Below are 15907 nucleotides of genomic sequence, written 5' to 3'. Positions count from 1 at the left end.
CTTAATTAGCAGCGACAGCCGCCTCGATCTAGCTATGTGCGGCAAACATTTAATTTTTTTTAATAAATATTTTATTAGGTGTTACGACGGTAAAATTGTCAAAAATGTTACCTTTCGTAATTTTTAAATTGAGTATTCCGAGTTATAAACATGTTAAAAACTAAAACAGGAACACTCTCCGAATTTAAAGAAATGCTTTTTTGACTAAGTTTTGAGTTTTTAAATATTTAATTTGTCGAAAAAAATTGTCATATAAAAATATCGGTACACAGAATGAGAATATTTTAAGCTTAGTTATGATCTAATTGCGATTCCATCTTCTAAAAAAATGCAAGCAGCAAATAAATACCAAAATTTGCGTTCCGAAGTTATTTTGTTTTTATAAGATAAATAATGACTGATATTGCGGATTGATATTAATCAATAAATTTTTCTGCAGCTTACTTTTACTAATCTAACTAAACATAACTAAATTATAGGTTCGAGTTAGGTAAGCTATTATCTGTTTTGTACATACACACAAGGTTAGCATTGCTTTAAATTAATTAATGTGTTTATTTATGAGCTGAAGATCTTTGTTGACTAGCTTGAAACGAGCTAGATTCTGTGACAGGTGGCAGCCTCTCTCTATTCATGTTTCTCTACAAACAAGGTGGCAACGCCGTGCTGTATTTTTCGGCTGATGAAAAATTTGACCAAATAAAATCAATTAAATTCAGCGTAAAATCAAATTAACAAAGAAATGTACAAGTGCATAGCATAGAAAAACGTAACTTTCACCGTACGCGAGTGCGGAAACTAGAAACGAAGCAGGCTATCGCGTGTGTGTTAGTGCGTAGCTCGTAAATTGTAAAGCACACACACCTAGGGGCACACAGAGCGAGACGGAAATAGCAGAGCCCCAACTATTTACTTTGATCACCACGTACTAACTAGTGGACACGCCAGGTGAATCCATGGACGGTAACAAGGACGAGGCTCAGCGCTGCATTGACTTTGCTGTGCAGGCGCTGGCCGAGGGCAAGATCGAGAAGGCCGAAAAGTTCCTGATCAAGGCGGAGAAACTCTATCCTACGGAGAATGCGAAAAGTAAGGATAATGGGAGGGAGTAAATCCTTTGGGGTCGCCTAAAACTCAATGAGCAATGAAATAATTAACTAAGAGCTTTATATGGGTGAGGCTTGTTATCATAATGAGTTTGGGCCTCCGGCTAGCTTACTAATTTATTGATAATACGCTTGTGGGATTGGTATCTTTTGGAGTCTTTCCTGTAGTTTTTGAATAATATTCCAAACTCAGTAGATAAGCCACAAGAAACTCGAACAAATAGTGTTAAGTTTGTTAAAATTGTCTACCTATTAGTTATGTGAAATAGTTTTTTAAGAACTAAATTGTGAGCTAGTGATACCTTCAAGAAATAACCCAGAACCCGTGGTAGCCCGATTATTAAAGCGCTACTGAGCTATAATACCAATAACAAGAATAATAAGCTATTTTAATGTCAAGTTTAATCTTATCATTAGTTTAGAAACGTTAGTTTGGTTATCGATACTTTGTTATCAAGTATAATGGTACCATTTTGATCAAAGCAGCTGTATCTTTATTATTTAAAAAAGTGGCAAAATAAGATTAAATATTTAGAGGATAGTCTTCCTTGGGGGATTTTTTCCTGGGAATTTTTTGAGGGTTTTCTTTCTGAGTTTTATACTTGGCAAGTCAGTTTATTACTTTTATCCTAAAAACAACCACGTAGGTATATCTCCAATATTTGACCTTTGACTCATGACATACATTTGATCTTTGCAGAGCTGCTGGCCCAAGTGAAGAGCAATCCCAGCAGCAACGGCAGCAATGGCAAATCTCGACCTGCAGCAGGTGGTGGCACCGATGAGAAGGACACCGGTCCGAGGAAGCGTGTGAATTCAGATTCACGATCCAGTGCCCCAGATTATACCAACGATCAACTGGAGGCGGTGCGAAAGATTAAAAAGTAGGTTGCTCTACCATGTCTTTCTCCCTTCCAGTTTATATAATTTATAATCGTTTAGGTGCAAGGACTACTATGAGGTATTGGGTGTTACCAAGACTGCAACGGATTCGGAGATAAAGAAGGCATACAAAAAGCTGGCATTGCAATTGCATCCGGACAAGAACAAGGCCCCAGGATCGGTGGAAGCCTTCAAGGCTCTGGGCAATGCTGCCGGCGTCCTCACCGATGCCGAAAAGCGAAAGAACTACGATCTTTATGGCATCAACGAGTCGCATAACGGTCATAACAATGGAGGAAATCACCACGGGCAAGGCCAGTACTACAACCACGAGTACGGCTATTCGCGTGGCTTCCAGGCTGACATCAGTGCCGAGGAGCTGTTCAATATGTTCTTCAATGGCGGCTTCCCGCAACAGAATGTGTATATGAGGCAACAGCGTCGGCGTCATCAAGCACGCGAGGATCGGGAGGTGAGAGTGCCTAATTGTATTATCTCTATGCCTATTTACACATTACTTTCTATTTTCAGGGCAACAATTCATCAGCTTTGATCAACTTATTGCCCATCTTGCTGCTCATTGGCCTGTCTATGATGTCATCCTTCTTTATCTCGGATCCTATGTACAGCCTCACGCCCTCACAGTAATTATGGCTTCAAAAATCCACCAAAGATCAGAACTAATCAAGTCTCTTATATTATCTGTAGTAAATATTCGGTGAAGCGCGAGACTAATGGCCTGAAGATTCCCTATTACGTCAAGGACAACTTCTATTCAGAGTATCAGGGCTCGGTGGCACGTCTAGAGGAATCCGTAGAAGAGGACTTTGTGAATCATTTGAAGCATTCTTGCAGTCGAGAACGGAATTATCGTGAGTTTTTTGGCTAACTTTCTTAAAGAGCAAACTTTTAACAAGTATATTTGACCGCATTTTACAGGAGACTCAATGTTGGCTAAAGCAAGGACCTTTGGCGATCGGGACTTGTATCGAAAGGCGCAGAATATTAATACGCCGTCGTGCGAGAATTTGCAAAAGTATTTAATCACATAAATTAGTTAGATGTTTGCTGCTACACGAAAAATCTTCATATTTCCCATATTTTAAAGCTTTAACTGGGTTGTCGTTTGCTTAGTTGTTATAAATGAATTTCATTATCTTTGTTTTCTGTTTTTATAATTTATAAAGTCTGTTTAAACTATTTTTCCTCCCTCTCTCTCCCTATGAATGTACAGCATAGTGCTGATGCTATGACCCTTCAGGTCTTTCCTAACAACAAAGAGCACGATCTATCTGATCGAATGGCATGTAGAAAATTATTTTAGAGCAATCGGCGAAGCAAACTGCAAACTGCCAAAAAAGTCATATATTTACGAGTATAAGTTGGGAGACTGCTGAGGCGAAGATGTACTATTGTTTTTATCATTTAGAAACATGAATTGTAACAAGGATGGTACGCATATTGATCACATAATTATTGATAGTCAAATTGTCAACGAACGGATGATGGATAATAGCTGATGATGGGCCACTGGCGGTACTCTTGAATAAAAATTGAAAGTTATCTCTTTACACCAACAAATAAGTCTTTTTCTTCAGTTTTTTTTCGGGGCTTGAGTGTTTTCTTTTCTTGTTTTTCTTCGCTAGCGTTTATAAATGTACAAATAATGTCAGAGTTATGCTTTTCCAGAGCACCTCAGTTGCTAATGATGGCCTCCAGGGCGGCCACCACGTCGCCGCTTTGTTCGCGGAGCACCTTCTCGGCCTGCGACCTGCTAACAAGCAGCTCGTTCATCTGTCAATTGAAACGAAAGATTAAATATAATTAATGAAGTTTAAAAGAACTTTAAGGAGGATCCGTTAATGGAGAAGAGAATTCAAAGATCTATTCTTAAGAGGTACGTACAATTAGTTCGATATCCTCCTTCTTTACTTGCACCTTCTGGAGTTCCTGTTCCTTGGCAACTCGCAGTTCGTTTTCCCTGTTGAGCTGATTGCCAAACTGTTCCACAGCCTATAAATAATAAGGAAAACTTTAGATAATAATCTTTTCCTTATATATTTAATTATTTAAGCGAACTTACGCTGGATATGTTGGCTGCAGAGATTTCTTTTTCCTCGGCATAATCCGTAACACGCTCCAAATCTGTGGAAATGATATATTTTAGGTATTATTTATCAACAATTATTTATAAAATTATGCAGGAATTCTACATGTTTAGCTATAAAACCCTTGAATCATTTTCTCTGGTGGCGGTTTTGCGGGGGTTGTTGAATGAACATTTACCTGCGGCTCCATCATCGTGTCGCTTGGCATCGGACTTCTTTTGTTTCGAGTCCTGCTCGTCGTCCTCCACCTCAGTACCGTTAATTTCCTCAGTTTCCGTCATTTTGGGACTGATATTTAAGTTAATTTATTAAAATTTTGGTTGACTTGTATTTTTTGTTCGAGCACCTCGTGCGATTAGTGATGGGACAATAGCAATAGTCATACCGATATATCGATTGTTGAGAGTAGATGTCAGCCTGCTGTTATTTTAACCTAGTAATTACTTTAGAATTTAAGAATATATTAATTAAAACCATAAATTATCGCTTGATAAATACTATAATCACAAGAGATACGCAGACAATTTTGGTTTTTAATATTTAATTATTAAATATTGATAAGACAGACCAGCTGGCTGTTCTACAGATAATCCTTAGCAGTTCCACCCGAGCTATATTGAAATAAAAATTTATCAAAATTATAAAAATTGAATTTGGCCGGCTATATTCAGTAAATTTTAAATGTTGATAAGTATTTCTTATAATATTTTACTTGTTTTTGCAATTTTAAGTAAAAATAATGTCATCGATGTTTCGATAGGCTCTAACCTTACGTTACGACTTATACGTTTTCGTTCAGTTACGTTGCTTAGCCATGTTCCACACCTTATTATTTGTGCCTTAAACCTTTTATAAGATGGTTTATAACGAAAACTTGAAAACCTTATTTAAATATTTGAGAACCAACAATTTTAGTTTAAATATTTATTATTTGTAGTTTTTTTAAACTTTATTTTTTCTTTGTATACCAAAATTTATATAAATGGTTTTAAAACCCCTATTGTATTTTAGTTTCTTCTGTAATTAATTATGTATTCTCTAACATCTATACAACTTTTAACGGTTTTAGTATTAACGATTTTTAAAACTCTATTTTAAAACATATATTCTTAAGTATAAAGAACAAGCAATAATTTTTCATTTCCTTTAATTTCCTAAACTTAAAGTATGTGGAATAAGTGCTTATATATTAGTTGCATTATTTTAAACTGATTTAATTTGAATGTTTCCTTGAATTTAAATTTAGAACAAGTTAAATTTCTAAAAATAATTTAAAAGTAAAGCTTCAGTTTATGTGTCAACCACAAAACTAATTATAAATGTCTCGCACATAAAATCCAAGCCCCTGCAAGTATCCTTTTTTTTATTTGCTTGTTGTATCTTTTTGCAAAATTTTTGTGTGTTGCGGTCAAAATGTTAATTATAAGTTTGATGCCCGCATCTAATTAGATTTTGCAACACCAACGGAGACACGAATACTAGCTCAACACCCATGGAAGTTCGACTCCTTGGAGGGGCTTCTATGTTCCTCTGAAGAATATATATATATATAAATATATATGTATATGTGTGTGTGTGTTGGGATGTCCTGTTGACATAATCGTTTGGCATCATGATTAATTTAATTGTCACTTTGACGAAAGGACACTCGCACACACTCTATATCCACCGACTGCTTCCTATCCTTTGGACTTTGCTTCTGTTGAAAATCAAGATTAATTAGTATCCATGACCATGGGCGGTCAACATCATTTGTTAAGGGGGGGTTGTGTGTGGTATGCGGGGGCGAGTGTTGGAAAATGAGGAGGGTCCTGAAGCATATGTGCACTGCATTTAATTCGATTTTATTTTTTCGGCAGCCAGCGGGTTTTTTTCGTCTGAATTTTGTATGCAAAGCGCGCGTGACACGAAAAATAGGAAGGGAACTTTGAATAGGGGAAATGATTTTGTAGATTTATGCCACAGATTCTCCTATGGGGGATTTCTATTAAATATATATATTTTTCAGATTAAACATTTTTAAATTCAATGTTTAAAACTTATTTTAGGTCAACGGACACCAAAATATAAGCCTGAAATAGAAATAAATTCTTTTTAAAGACATTAGCCTGGAGGAAAATAGGAAATCGTCTTTAAAGACATGCCTAAGTTTTATTTTTGTAATTTTTTTAAGCTATATGTGTATCCTAGAATATGTAAATTTAGTTTTTCTTATTATGAAGATATTTTTTCTAGAGTTTAAATACTTTCTTAAAATATCTATTACAAAGGATTCCCCAAAACTTGTAGTAAATGATGCAACAGGGTTTGCATTATAATTTTTCCAACTTTTCCTATACGTTCTCCACACTTTTCTGGCACTTTCCTGTTATTTGCCCCCCCCTTTTGCGCCAATTGGAAATGAAATTATGGCGCTAATTAGCGCAGCACATAAATTAAGTTGGCAATTTCGGTTGGCATTGTGGTGTTTGCAATGCCAAATCGAGCATTGCATATCTTTGGGGGCATTGTGTCTGTGTGTGCGTGTGTTGCTTGGCTCCCAAAAAATTCACACAGTAAATTTTCCTCTTTTTTTTTGTTTGCAATTTTCCCAGAGGAAGAGAGACCGCGTGACGTAATTTAACTTGCATTGTCTTTTCCAAGGGCGAAATTTCTGTGTCGCTGTTTTTGTTGTTGTTTCTCTTTGCGGTGGTTACTTTTACGTTTTACATTCGGTTTTATTGTTTTTTTTTGTTTCTTTTTTTTTATGTGGTTATTGTTTATTTAATTTTTGTTGGTGTGGCTTTAAGTGTGTGTGATGGAGATGCAAGGATAAGGGTGAAGGCGACACGCCATAAATGTGTTATCGGGGATTGTGTAATAATTTAAAAGTTTCAAAAAATGTTTGATAGATGTCTCGTATATTTTTTATTGCTAACTTAAAGTATTACTTTTGAAGATGAATTCACATTTCTTTGAATAAATAAGAGTCCTTCAAACAATATTAAAAAGTTTTATAATGTAGTTCCTGAGTAATCTTTTCAATTAAAAAAAGTTTTTAAATCGAATTCTTAGGATATTGTAACAATTAATATATTAAACTTTCTATGGGAAAAGGATTTCATTGATAAAGCTTAAAAGCCTTTAATTTCTTGACTTTAAGTGTGTTGCAATTTTAAACCTTATACAAGTTTTGATTAACATTTTTCCTTTTGGATTACCATTTGCTTTTCTAATTCCGCAAATCAAATTAAAGTCAAGGATTTGCCAATGAGCATATGATTTTCAATATTGTCATACCTTTCCTCCCGAAAAATCAAAATTCCTGCATTCTTAATGAAGCCACTCAATCCTCCATTCAATTTTGGGGGAATTCCCTTCATGAACTGAATGAATGCTAGATGCAATTTGGAGTGCACTTACAATTGAGGTGATAAAAATAGTACTAGAATTTGATAGGATAAATAAATATGATGATTTTTATAGCTAATAATAGTAATAATACAAGTATTAAAATATTTAATCGATTTATTTAAAGTTGTAATGATTATAAGGATTTTGGGAATAGAAGCTATCATTAGAAAGGACTTTAACAAAAATATATCAAAGGATATAAGCTACCTAGACTTAAGGAATAAAATCGATGAAAACAGAAGCTTTCTTTATTATATTTAAATATTTATTATGATAAGTGCTTCAAGGTTTAAACAATGTTCAAATATTTTTAAATACATAATAATATTATTTTTGTTTTGAAAACTAAAATAGTATATTATAATCTATTAAAGAACATTTTGTATTAAATTTTGCACATCTTCCATGAATTTTTTTTTATTTTGAAAACATTATAAGTCCTATTTTCTTGGCCGCTATTTTAACACATGCATTTGTCCACTTGTATCCTTATCCTGCAACGAACAGGATTATGTCTGTGCCAAAATGACATTGGGAATCGTGGATGTGGTTATGTCTGTGCCTGCCGTGGGGTCAGTCAATAAATAAATTTGCATAGCAAATAAATTAAGAAAATGCAATTTTCAAGAACTGTTGCGCTGCGCAGGAGCTTCTGTAATTTGCATTGAAATGCCCCAAAATTCAAGGACAGCCTTTAAAATTTTGGGGGAAACCGTCAACCGGACTTCGTCCTCTGGAGCTATAAGCTTCTGGCTCATTGCATGCATAATTGGCTAGCAAACTCAATTACGTTAATAACACTCGAAAGCCCGGCTCAAATGTAGTGTGTGTCCTTAAATATTTATGGGTATGGGTGTGCGCTTGACTGACGCCACGAAGGAATTATCCTTGTAGCAACCAAGTTATAGTGAACCAACCAAAAAAAAAAGGAAAGCGAAATAATTGAGCCATTGAAGGCGCTCGAATGGTCAGCAAAAGTTCCGACTCTAACTGATAGCGAAGTAGGAAAACTTGCTCCTTTGCCCAAGGATACCCTAGGAGGGAGCGAGGAGTAGTTATCCTTGAGGTGGAGAGGGTCCTGTGTTGGCGAAGGCGACCTATTGACGACCTTTATCGGGTTGTACATAAACCATAATCGCAATTGGCAAGTGGTCGCCACTCGAGGAAGCATCTTTTTGGCCATTGTCATGCTTCACAGGATGGACACACAGACACCGTTTCGCTGGTACACACGCACTGTAAAAAATAGTGATTTAATCATTTTATTAAATATATTTCAAGGGTAATTAAATAAGGTTTTTTGTCAAAAGTAATTTGTTTTATACTTTCATAATGTCTTTTAATCATTTACATATGTTAAAAAATATTTTTAGTTAGCCCATTTTGTATTTATATCAATTAAAAATATGTCCCCTCTATAAATCATTGTTTATATATTCTATAACAATTATTTTCAGTGCATTTTCTAGACCTGGGCATTGGCCAGTTTGGAACGCATCGAACGGAAGCCGCTGGTCGTTCATTTAAAACTTGTCTGCAACTTGCCAAGTCGCTTCTCCTTTTGCTCCTTTGCTCCTCCCAAAAAAAGGAAGCTAGGTGCAAAGCCTCAAGTGTGTCTGTGTGTGTGTCGTAAAGTCCTGCTTCCGTTTCCCCTTTCCAGCCGCATGAACTTGCCTTGCCATAATGTATCTCCTGACATTTTGCAACTTTTGCGTTTAACAATTTCGCTTCCTTCCGCTGGCTAAACGGCGCCAGGTTGTCGTGGAAATTTATTTTAATCGTCATCTTTGCCATCTACGTAAGCGTTTCCCTATCTTCTCAGTATCCTTAAACCCCCTATACCCTCCTCCCCTCACCAAGGTTCGTTGACAGCAACTCCTTTTGGGGTTATCGATGGCCTGCTCAATATTTTATTAGTGTCGTTAGGCGAAAACGACTGCAAACATCCTTTGTACCTTTCGACTCACTGGGTTTTGCTTGGCGAGGATTTCCTTATTCTCTTTCTCCCCCCTCAATAAATTTGTATTTGCCAGCTTTTGGTTTTATTTTTAGTGTCTAGGTTAACATTTACATGAGTTACCTACATATTATGTAAGCCTAGGCAGGCGGGGAAGGCAGGTACTTAACCCAAAAGGTAGACAATTGACCGCCTAGGATTTCAGGGAATAGAGGTCATGGTAGGTGAATTGAAATATGAAATATTTGGGAAATATTTTAATAAGCATTTTTGCTTTAATAGAAATAATATCATAATTTATTTGTGTACTATTTATGATTTAGTTAAACATTATTCGAGAATTCGAAGGAGAATGAATGTTATTGCTTGGCAAAGTTGTGGTTTGCAATTGGTTTATTTAATTATTTACATAGGTTAGGGGAACATAAAATACAAAAAATAAATAAAATATAATTTAGACAATAAATTAGAGGTATTTATGAGAGATCAAGTAAGGAAACTTCTCATTAAATTAACATATATTTATTTTATTTTTTATTTTATTTACATACCATAAGGTAAAGTACAATTTACTCCTTTTCCAGCACCAAATAAAAAGACAGTGTTATTTTATGCATATTCCCAGCCACCCAGAAATCTCTCACCTTCAAAGGCAAAACCAAACCCCAGGGGAAAACCGCAGAAAAAAAAAACCACCAAAAAAATATAGATAAGCTGAAAGAACTTTTGTGGAGACCCAGTGAGTGCATAAACATTTAAGCAAAACTCTCCTTATCAATGGGTTTATAACATATAACCCTTGCGAAAGTCGATCCTGGGGGGGAGTGCGTATTTTTGCAGACTTTATAACCGGGCAAACACTAAAACTGTCTGCCATTGTGTCATGCATTTAACTTTAAACGTTATTATTGTCGCCTCACAGTCTCCGCCAATTTGGCATAATGTGTAATATTTCTTTTTTATATCCGCAACCACGCATCCGCTTCCACGCAGCACTTAAGGTGCACCTTTTGTGAGTGTGACAGAGAAAGGGTTTAGCGGGGGAAAAGGACACTAAATGGGAGTCCATATATCCTGCGAGGGGGAGGGTGTGCTTGGATGTGCTTAGGATAATAAACTATAAATAGCACTGCATACTTTTTAGCGCAAAGCGATCCTTTTGTCTGGTTTTAAGGAGAAGATGAGGGGATAGACTCAAGGATACTTAGTATTTTGGAAAATTTAATAATGATTAAATAATAAATTAAAAAAAATAAAAAAAAAAACTAATAATATCATAAGCTAGTTAAGCTATAAATACAGATGCCACACAATTTTATGTGATCTACAAAATATATCATCTAAGCTTGGGACCTCTAATATATCAAAGCATACTTTCAGATATATTTTAAATGGATTAGTATTAATTAAAAAAATAATAATTATCTAAAATTCAGAGATTATGATACACAAATTATATTCCTAGTACCACATGCTAATGAAGAATGTTGGCTATCTTTAAAAAATATAAAATTATCAACAAGTTGTTTGAAATCTTTATATAATTTTAAATCATTAATCGCATGCCTCACTTTATCATCTGCATAATATACCCTTTTTCAAATTTATATCCAGGGTTTTAGGAGAGTGTGTAAATCAATGAACACATCCCGGACATCCGCCTAATATATCACATTACATATATAATTTCCATACAAATTATTCTTTATTTCTTTTTCACCAAAACTTAACAAAAGGGTTGTTTCATTATTATTTCACTTCCTCTGAGAAAATAAAGAAACTTGTTCCTTTCTTATTCCTTTCAATCAATTTCATATGTGCGCACCATCGAAAAAAAAAGTTTTGCCAAAATCAAAAAGGAAAAACGAGAAAGAAATCTTTACAAAAATTAATTTCTCGCCTGAACGTTACTAATTAGAAGAGAGGTAGTCAGACGTTTAGGAGGGGGGTAAGGCGAGGTAGCACTTGGAGAAAAAAATTATATACTTTTAATTTTAATTTATGTTATATTAAATTGAATATTTGAATGACTTAATCTTTATATACTACTCTAATTTAGTACTTTTAAATGTATAAATATTTTCCCAGAAATCAATAGATTATATTAAAAATTTGTATGACAAGATAACCAAAACTAAAATACTATAACAATTTAGTATGGATATTTTCTTACAAAAAATACTAAATTGTGATTTTTATATTTAAAATATTATTTGAGTTATGAAAACAAATATTTTAGGCTCAAGCAGCTGTAAAAGTTTAACTTGTTTAGGCAAACAATGAATAACAATATGTATACCTTAAGTTTCTAGGTATATTTCAGGTTCTTTTTAAAATTATTATATTATTTTACTCTTGAGCATAATGCCCTTAAATTTTAGTTTACTTAAATAATCAATTATAATAAAATATAATTCAAGTGTATTCAGAGAACCCAAAGGCAAGAAGGCAAAGACGAAAAAAAAAAGAAACCATCAAATGTCTATACATCATTTTAACAATCAATCAATTTGAGCGCAGTTAATCCACACGAATCGTGTTACATGTGGCCAAGAGGGAAGGGGGTTCCCCAGAGGAGGAGATGGAGGCCAGTGGAGGTCAGCTAGCAAAAGCAAAACCGGGAGGAAGGGTCCAAGCTCTCTGGTCGACTTGACTTGAGCCAAACTGGAAATCTTGTATATTAATCAGTCTATTAGACACGATTTGTTCCACTGTCCTCCACACGGCGGGGCGATTATTCAATCAGGTTCATAGCTCTAGCTCTTGGATCCCCACGTCGCAGTGGGTCGTCCATCTGGCCACATCGATCCACTGGAGACCACCAACTCATCCTTGTTTCCCCCCATGGCAAAGGGAGAGAGGGAGTCTTTTGTGTGGGTGGAATTGTGTCTGGCCTTTGCACATTGCCCCGGGGGAGAGGTTAGGCCTCAATGAATGGTCGACGATTATGAAGGCGACCTTGAAAATGGCTCAGGTACAGGTGAATTTTGAGAGTGGAATAAAAAAGCATACACACTCTTTTAAGAGTTTGAATTAATCAGAAAAGGTTTGGGATGCTGCAAAAATTGATAGGGATTTGGAAGAACTTAAAGTGTGGTCTAAAAGTATACAAAAAATAAAAAAGATATCACATTGAGTAGCTTAAATTTGGAAAAATGTAAATATTTAAATTTGGGAAAATTTATACATTATTGAATACATTTAGACACTTTCTTGATTTTAAATCGATTTGTGTTCTCTGCATTATTTAAATTTAAAGTGTTAAACGTATATAATACAAATTTTTAATTTAAATTTTGTTTTCAAGTTGTATAAAAATATTTAATATTAAAGTACAAAAAGTAAATGTTGGCATTTCATTTATTTACTAAGGAAATATCAAATATCTTCACTTATAAGCCATACCCTTATCTCTAACTGAATAAGGAGTGTTTTCGAAATTTTATACTTCATATAAACTATTAAGATTATAATGATAATGATATTGCACAACAAATTGAATTAAAATTTAATAGAGTTCACATCAATAATGTAATAACATTAAGTGTGAATTTATTGATAGGAAATATGTCATCTTCAGTGAGTAATACAAAACCATTATTGCTTTTCCGCCTTAAATAAACTATCAAAAAACCATATGACACCAGTCAGAAGTCTAATGATTTTTTGTTCACATACCAACACCCCTTTTCCAAAGCAAATAAATACAAATTTGACCATAAACAATTGACACTAAACATAATCCCCATATTCATTATATTTCAGTAATAAAATAGATAGACAGTCGGTGGAGTATATGGTGTCCGAATCATCATTTGGCGGACACCAGAAGCTAAACCATTTATGACATCCTCATTCTCAATGAAAAATTTTTGCTCATATCGTAAAGTTTCCTCTGCGAAGTTGCTTTTTTTATTAACCCGCTGCAAAAATGGTCAGCGATAGAAAAGGCATCAAATTTGATGACGGAGACAAGAGCTTGGTGCGACTTTAGACTTGAGACTGGAAATATTCAACAAAAAGAAAGGGCTTTAAAAGGCAAAGGGTTAAGTCTGGTTTAAGGGTTAAGACATAAAACCGTCGAGGGACAAGCTCAATTGAACCGCATTTGCATATTGAAGTGACTTGAACAGAGTTGAGTCAACGCAACTTCAACTGTTCGGAGAAAAGAATACATTTCAAGGATTTTTTTTGGGAAAGGGAAAAGAAAGATAGTTTTGTAACGATATTTTTGGAAGCCTTGAGCTGCAAGGATGCACTGTAAAACTTTTTATTTTATTTTAAATAATTTGAGAACTATGCCTAAATAATCAAATTAATATCCATCATAGAAAAAGCCATTGGTTTTGAATTTAATTTGAAAAGACAACCAAAAGTAGCAGTACATCCCTAATTTTTAATTATTTCAACTCGTGAGTTTGAATACTTTTTATGACTTTTTAATTTTAATATGAAATTCAGTGCTATAAATTTTCTCCACTGTCTAAAAGTGAGATATTCCAATTCTGGAGATGCAAAACCCTTAAAAGAATAACGCTCCTCGTGTATGACTTATGGCGATGGCTACATCCATCCCCTTTTGGAGTGCAGTTCGAGGATTTCAATTTCATCATTACCAGCACCCCTTCGACCCCCCCTTTCACTGGGGTTTCTCCATCCCGCCCCCTTTGCCCACACCCCTGCAGCACGTCAGCTGTTGATGGCGCCGCGTTGCGCACTCGCAAAGATTTATTTTTATCGCCTACCATTCCAATTCAATCCAATTCATTTCGCTTGGCTTTCCATCTCTTCTTTCCCAGGATTTCCTTTTTCTTTTTTTTTTTGAAGATTTTGATTTTTGGCCACAAGTGCCAAGGGTGGGAGGGGGTAGCCCGGCAATTGTGGAAACATTTGGTTGCCATTTCATCAGGACAAAGTGAAAAGATGCCTCCGCCGCGGCTTCGTTTTGGCTTTTGGCTTTATGGCCAATTGGGTTAAGCCATGGTTCAGGGGGGAAATATCGATGCCTAGCCACATCAGGCAGCCAAAAAAAATGTATATTGATATATGGAACCAGCCAAGAATCAAAAAAAGGGAAGAATAAAAACTAAAACTAACAAAGAAAGGAAGCTAACTTTGAGAGGCCGAAGTAAGTATATCCTCGAAGGAAATCGATCATAGCTAAGCCAAAAAAGCATTAATTTTAATTCGGAAAGCTGTCTGATGTTAGTTTTTATTAGGTTAATAAATCTGCATACTCAATTTGGGATTTTAAAAAAATAAAATTTTTGCCAATTTTTTCTTGACAATTTTAACGATTTCATCCTTCAGAAAATTTTGCAAAAATTGAAAAATTTATTTTTCTCCCAGACATGGCTAGATCGACTCGGCTAGTGATGCTGATCATGAATATATATGGTTTATAGGGTCGGAAATGAATTCTTCACTGCGTTGCAGGCTTGTTTATGAAATTAAAATACCCTGTAAGGATATAAAAAGAGGCACCGGTAGACACAAATGCTGCCAAAAAGTTGCAGGTTACCCTTGTTTTATAAAAGTTTTTAATGAAATAATCATAAATTTTAATACAAGATACAAATTTAACTTAAATTTGTTGGTAACTTGAACACCTTTCTAAGGTTCCATTGGAAACTTGAATGCATTTCTTAATTATTTATAACAAAATAAATTATATCAATATTACGGCTTCTATAGTAATAATATAATAATATAATAATTTCTATAAAAACAAATTGATTTCTTTAAGAATTAGTAATTGTTCATTAATTATAATTAATAATTCTCACACATATATTTTATTTTTAGCTGTACGTTCTGAGTTTATATGTATACATTTAATTATTATAAGCCAGTTCCAAACATTGTTTTATTAAAAGTTAATTAACATGTCCGGTAAAAAATATTCCATTCGATGGTGTATATATTTATAACACAAATTTTATAAATATATTGCTGTATTTTCTTTACTAAAGATATTAATTCGATAATTATTAGCAAATATGACACAAACAAACAAAATAATGCTAGCTCAAGTATTCAATTTGAAGTCAATTGAAATAATGAATAATAGTATTTGTATGTATATAGTCCACGAATTCGACATGCTCCGACTTTTATACTAGTAAAATTATATAGAAGAATAACTCCATAGTTTTATTTAAATAGCTTACTTCTTAATTTGTTCCAAAACACATCTCTCTCATATCTGATCATAGTTACTTAGTCATAGATACTTAGTGTTAAGAGTTACTTACTGCTCATAGTTACTTATTGTTTATAGTTAAATTAAATATCAGCTCGCTGCTCCTCTCTGCCTCTCCCCGTCTCACTCTATGTTAATCTCTAGAGGCAACTGCTTCTCTCCCACGCACTCACACTTACTTTCTCTGCTCTTCTCTGCTCTGCTCTGCTCTTCTCTGCTCTGCTCTGCTCTTCTCTGCTCTGCTCGTCGACTATAAATA

The 15907-nt window shown here is 34.5% G+C and overlaps 2 protein-coding genes across 2 annotated transcripts; one reads left to right on the top strand and one right to left on the bottom strand.

The window, feature by feature from the left end:
- Nucleotides 1-601: 601 nt before the first annotated feature.
- On the top strand, nucleotides 602-3569 carry LOC110191174 (dnaJ homolog subfamily B member 12). Its single transcript, XM_020961937.2, has 7 exons — nucleotides 602-1089; nucleotides 1807-1990; nucleotides 2049-2460; nucleotides 2520-2632; nucleotides 2697-2860; nucleotides 2928-3024; nucleotides 3223-3569. Exons 1-7 carry the CDS (start codon nucleotides 957-959, stop codon nucleotides 3239-3241), a joined length of 1122 nt encoding a protein of 373 aa, XP_020817596.1. The 5' UTR covers nucleotides 602-956; the 3' UTR covers nucleotides 3242-3569.
- A 6-nt stretch (nucleotides 3570-3575) lies between these two features.
- LOC110191175 (huntingtin-interacting protein K) lies at nucleotides 3576-4510 on the bottom strand. The gene is made up of 4 exons (XM_020961940.2): nucleotides 4275-4510; nucleotides 4072-4133; nucleotides 3894-4001; nucleotides 3576-3782 (listed from the first exon to the last, which is right to left on the bottom strand). The coding sequence occupies exons 1-4, from the start codon at nucleotides 4375-4377 to the stop codon at nucleotides 3684-3686; spliced, it is 372 nt and encodes a 123-aa protein (XP_020817599.1). The 5' UTR covers nucleotides 4378-4510; the 3' UTR covers nucleotides 3576-3683.
- Nucleotides 4511-15907: the final 11397 nt, after the last annotated feature.

The sequence above is a fragment of the Drosophila serrata genome, unplaced genomic scaffold (genome assembly GCF_035046125.1).
Source record: "Drosophila serrata isolate PLE 108 unplaced genomic scaffold, ASM3504612v1 contig_376, whole genome shotgun sequence".
Taxonomy (NCBI): domain Eukaryota; kingdom Metazoa; phylum Arthropoda; class Insecta; order Diptera; family Drosophilidae; genus Drosophila; species Drosophila serrata.
Note: the sequence above shows the minus strand (reverse complement) of the source record. Positions and strands in the feature narration are given on the sequence as shown.

Coding starts and splice junctions, on each gene's coding strand:
- LOC110191175 (XM_020961940.2), bottom strand. CDS start 4,377: ATGACGGAAACTGAGGAAATTAACGGTACTGAGGTGGAGGACGACGAG. Junction 4,134..4,274: donor ACACGATGATGGAGCCGCAG/GTAAATGTTCAT, acceptor TCATTTCCACAG/ATTTGGAGCGTGTTACGGAT. Junction 4,002..4,071: donor CTGCAGCCAACATATCCAGC/GTAAGTTCGCTT, acceptor TATTATTTATAG/GCTGTGGAACAGTTTGGCAA.
- LOC110191174 (XM_020961937.2), top strand. CDS start 957: ATGGACGGTAACAAGGACGAGGCTCAGCGCTGCATTGACTTTGCTGTG. Junction 2,461..2,519: donor AAGCACGCGAGGATCGGGAG/GTGAGAGTGCCT, acceptor TTCTATTTTCAG/GGCAACAATTCATCAGCTTT. Junction 2,633..2,696: donor TACAGCCTCACGCCCTCACA/GTAATTATGGCT, acceptor TATTATCTGTAG/TAAATATTCGGTGAAGCGCG.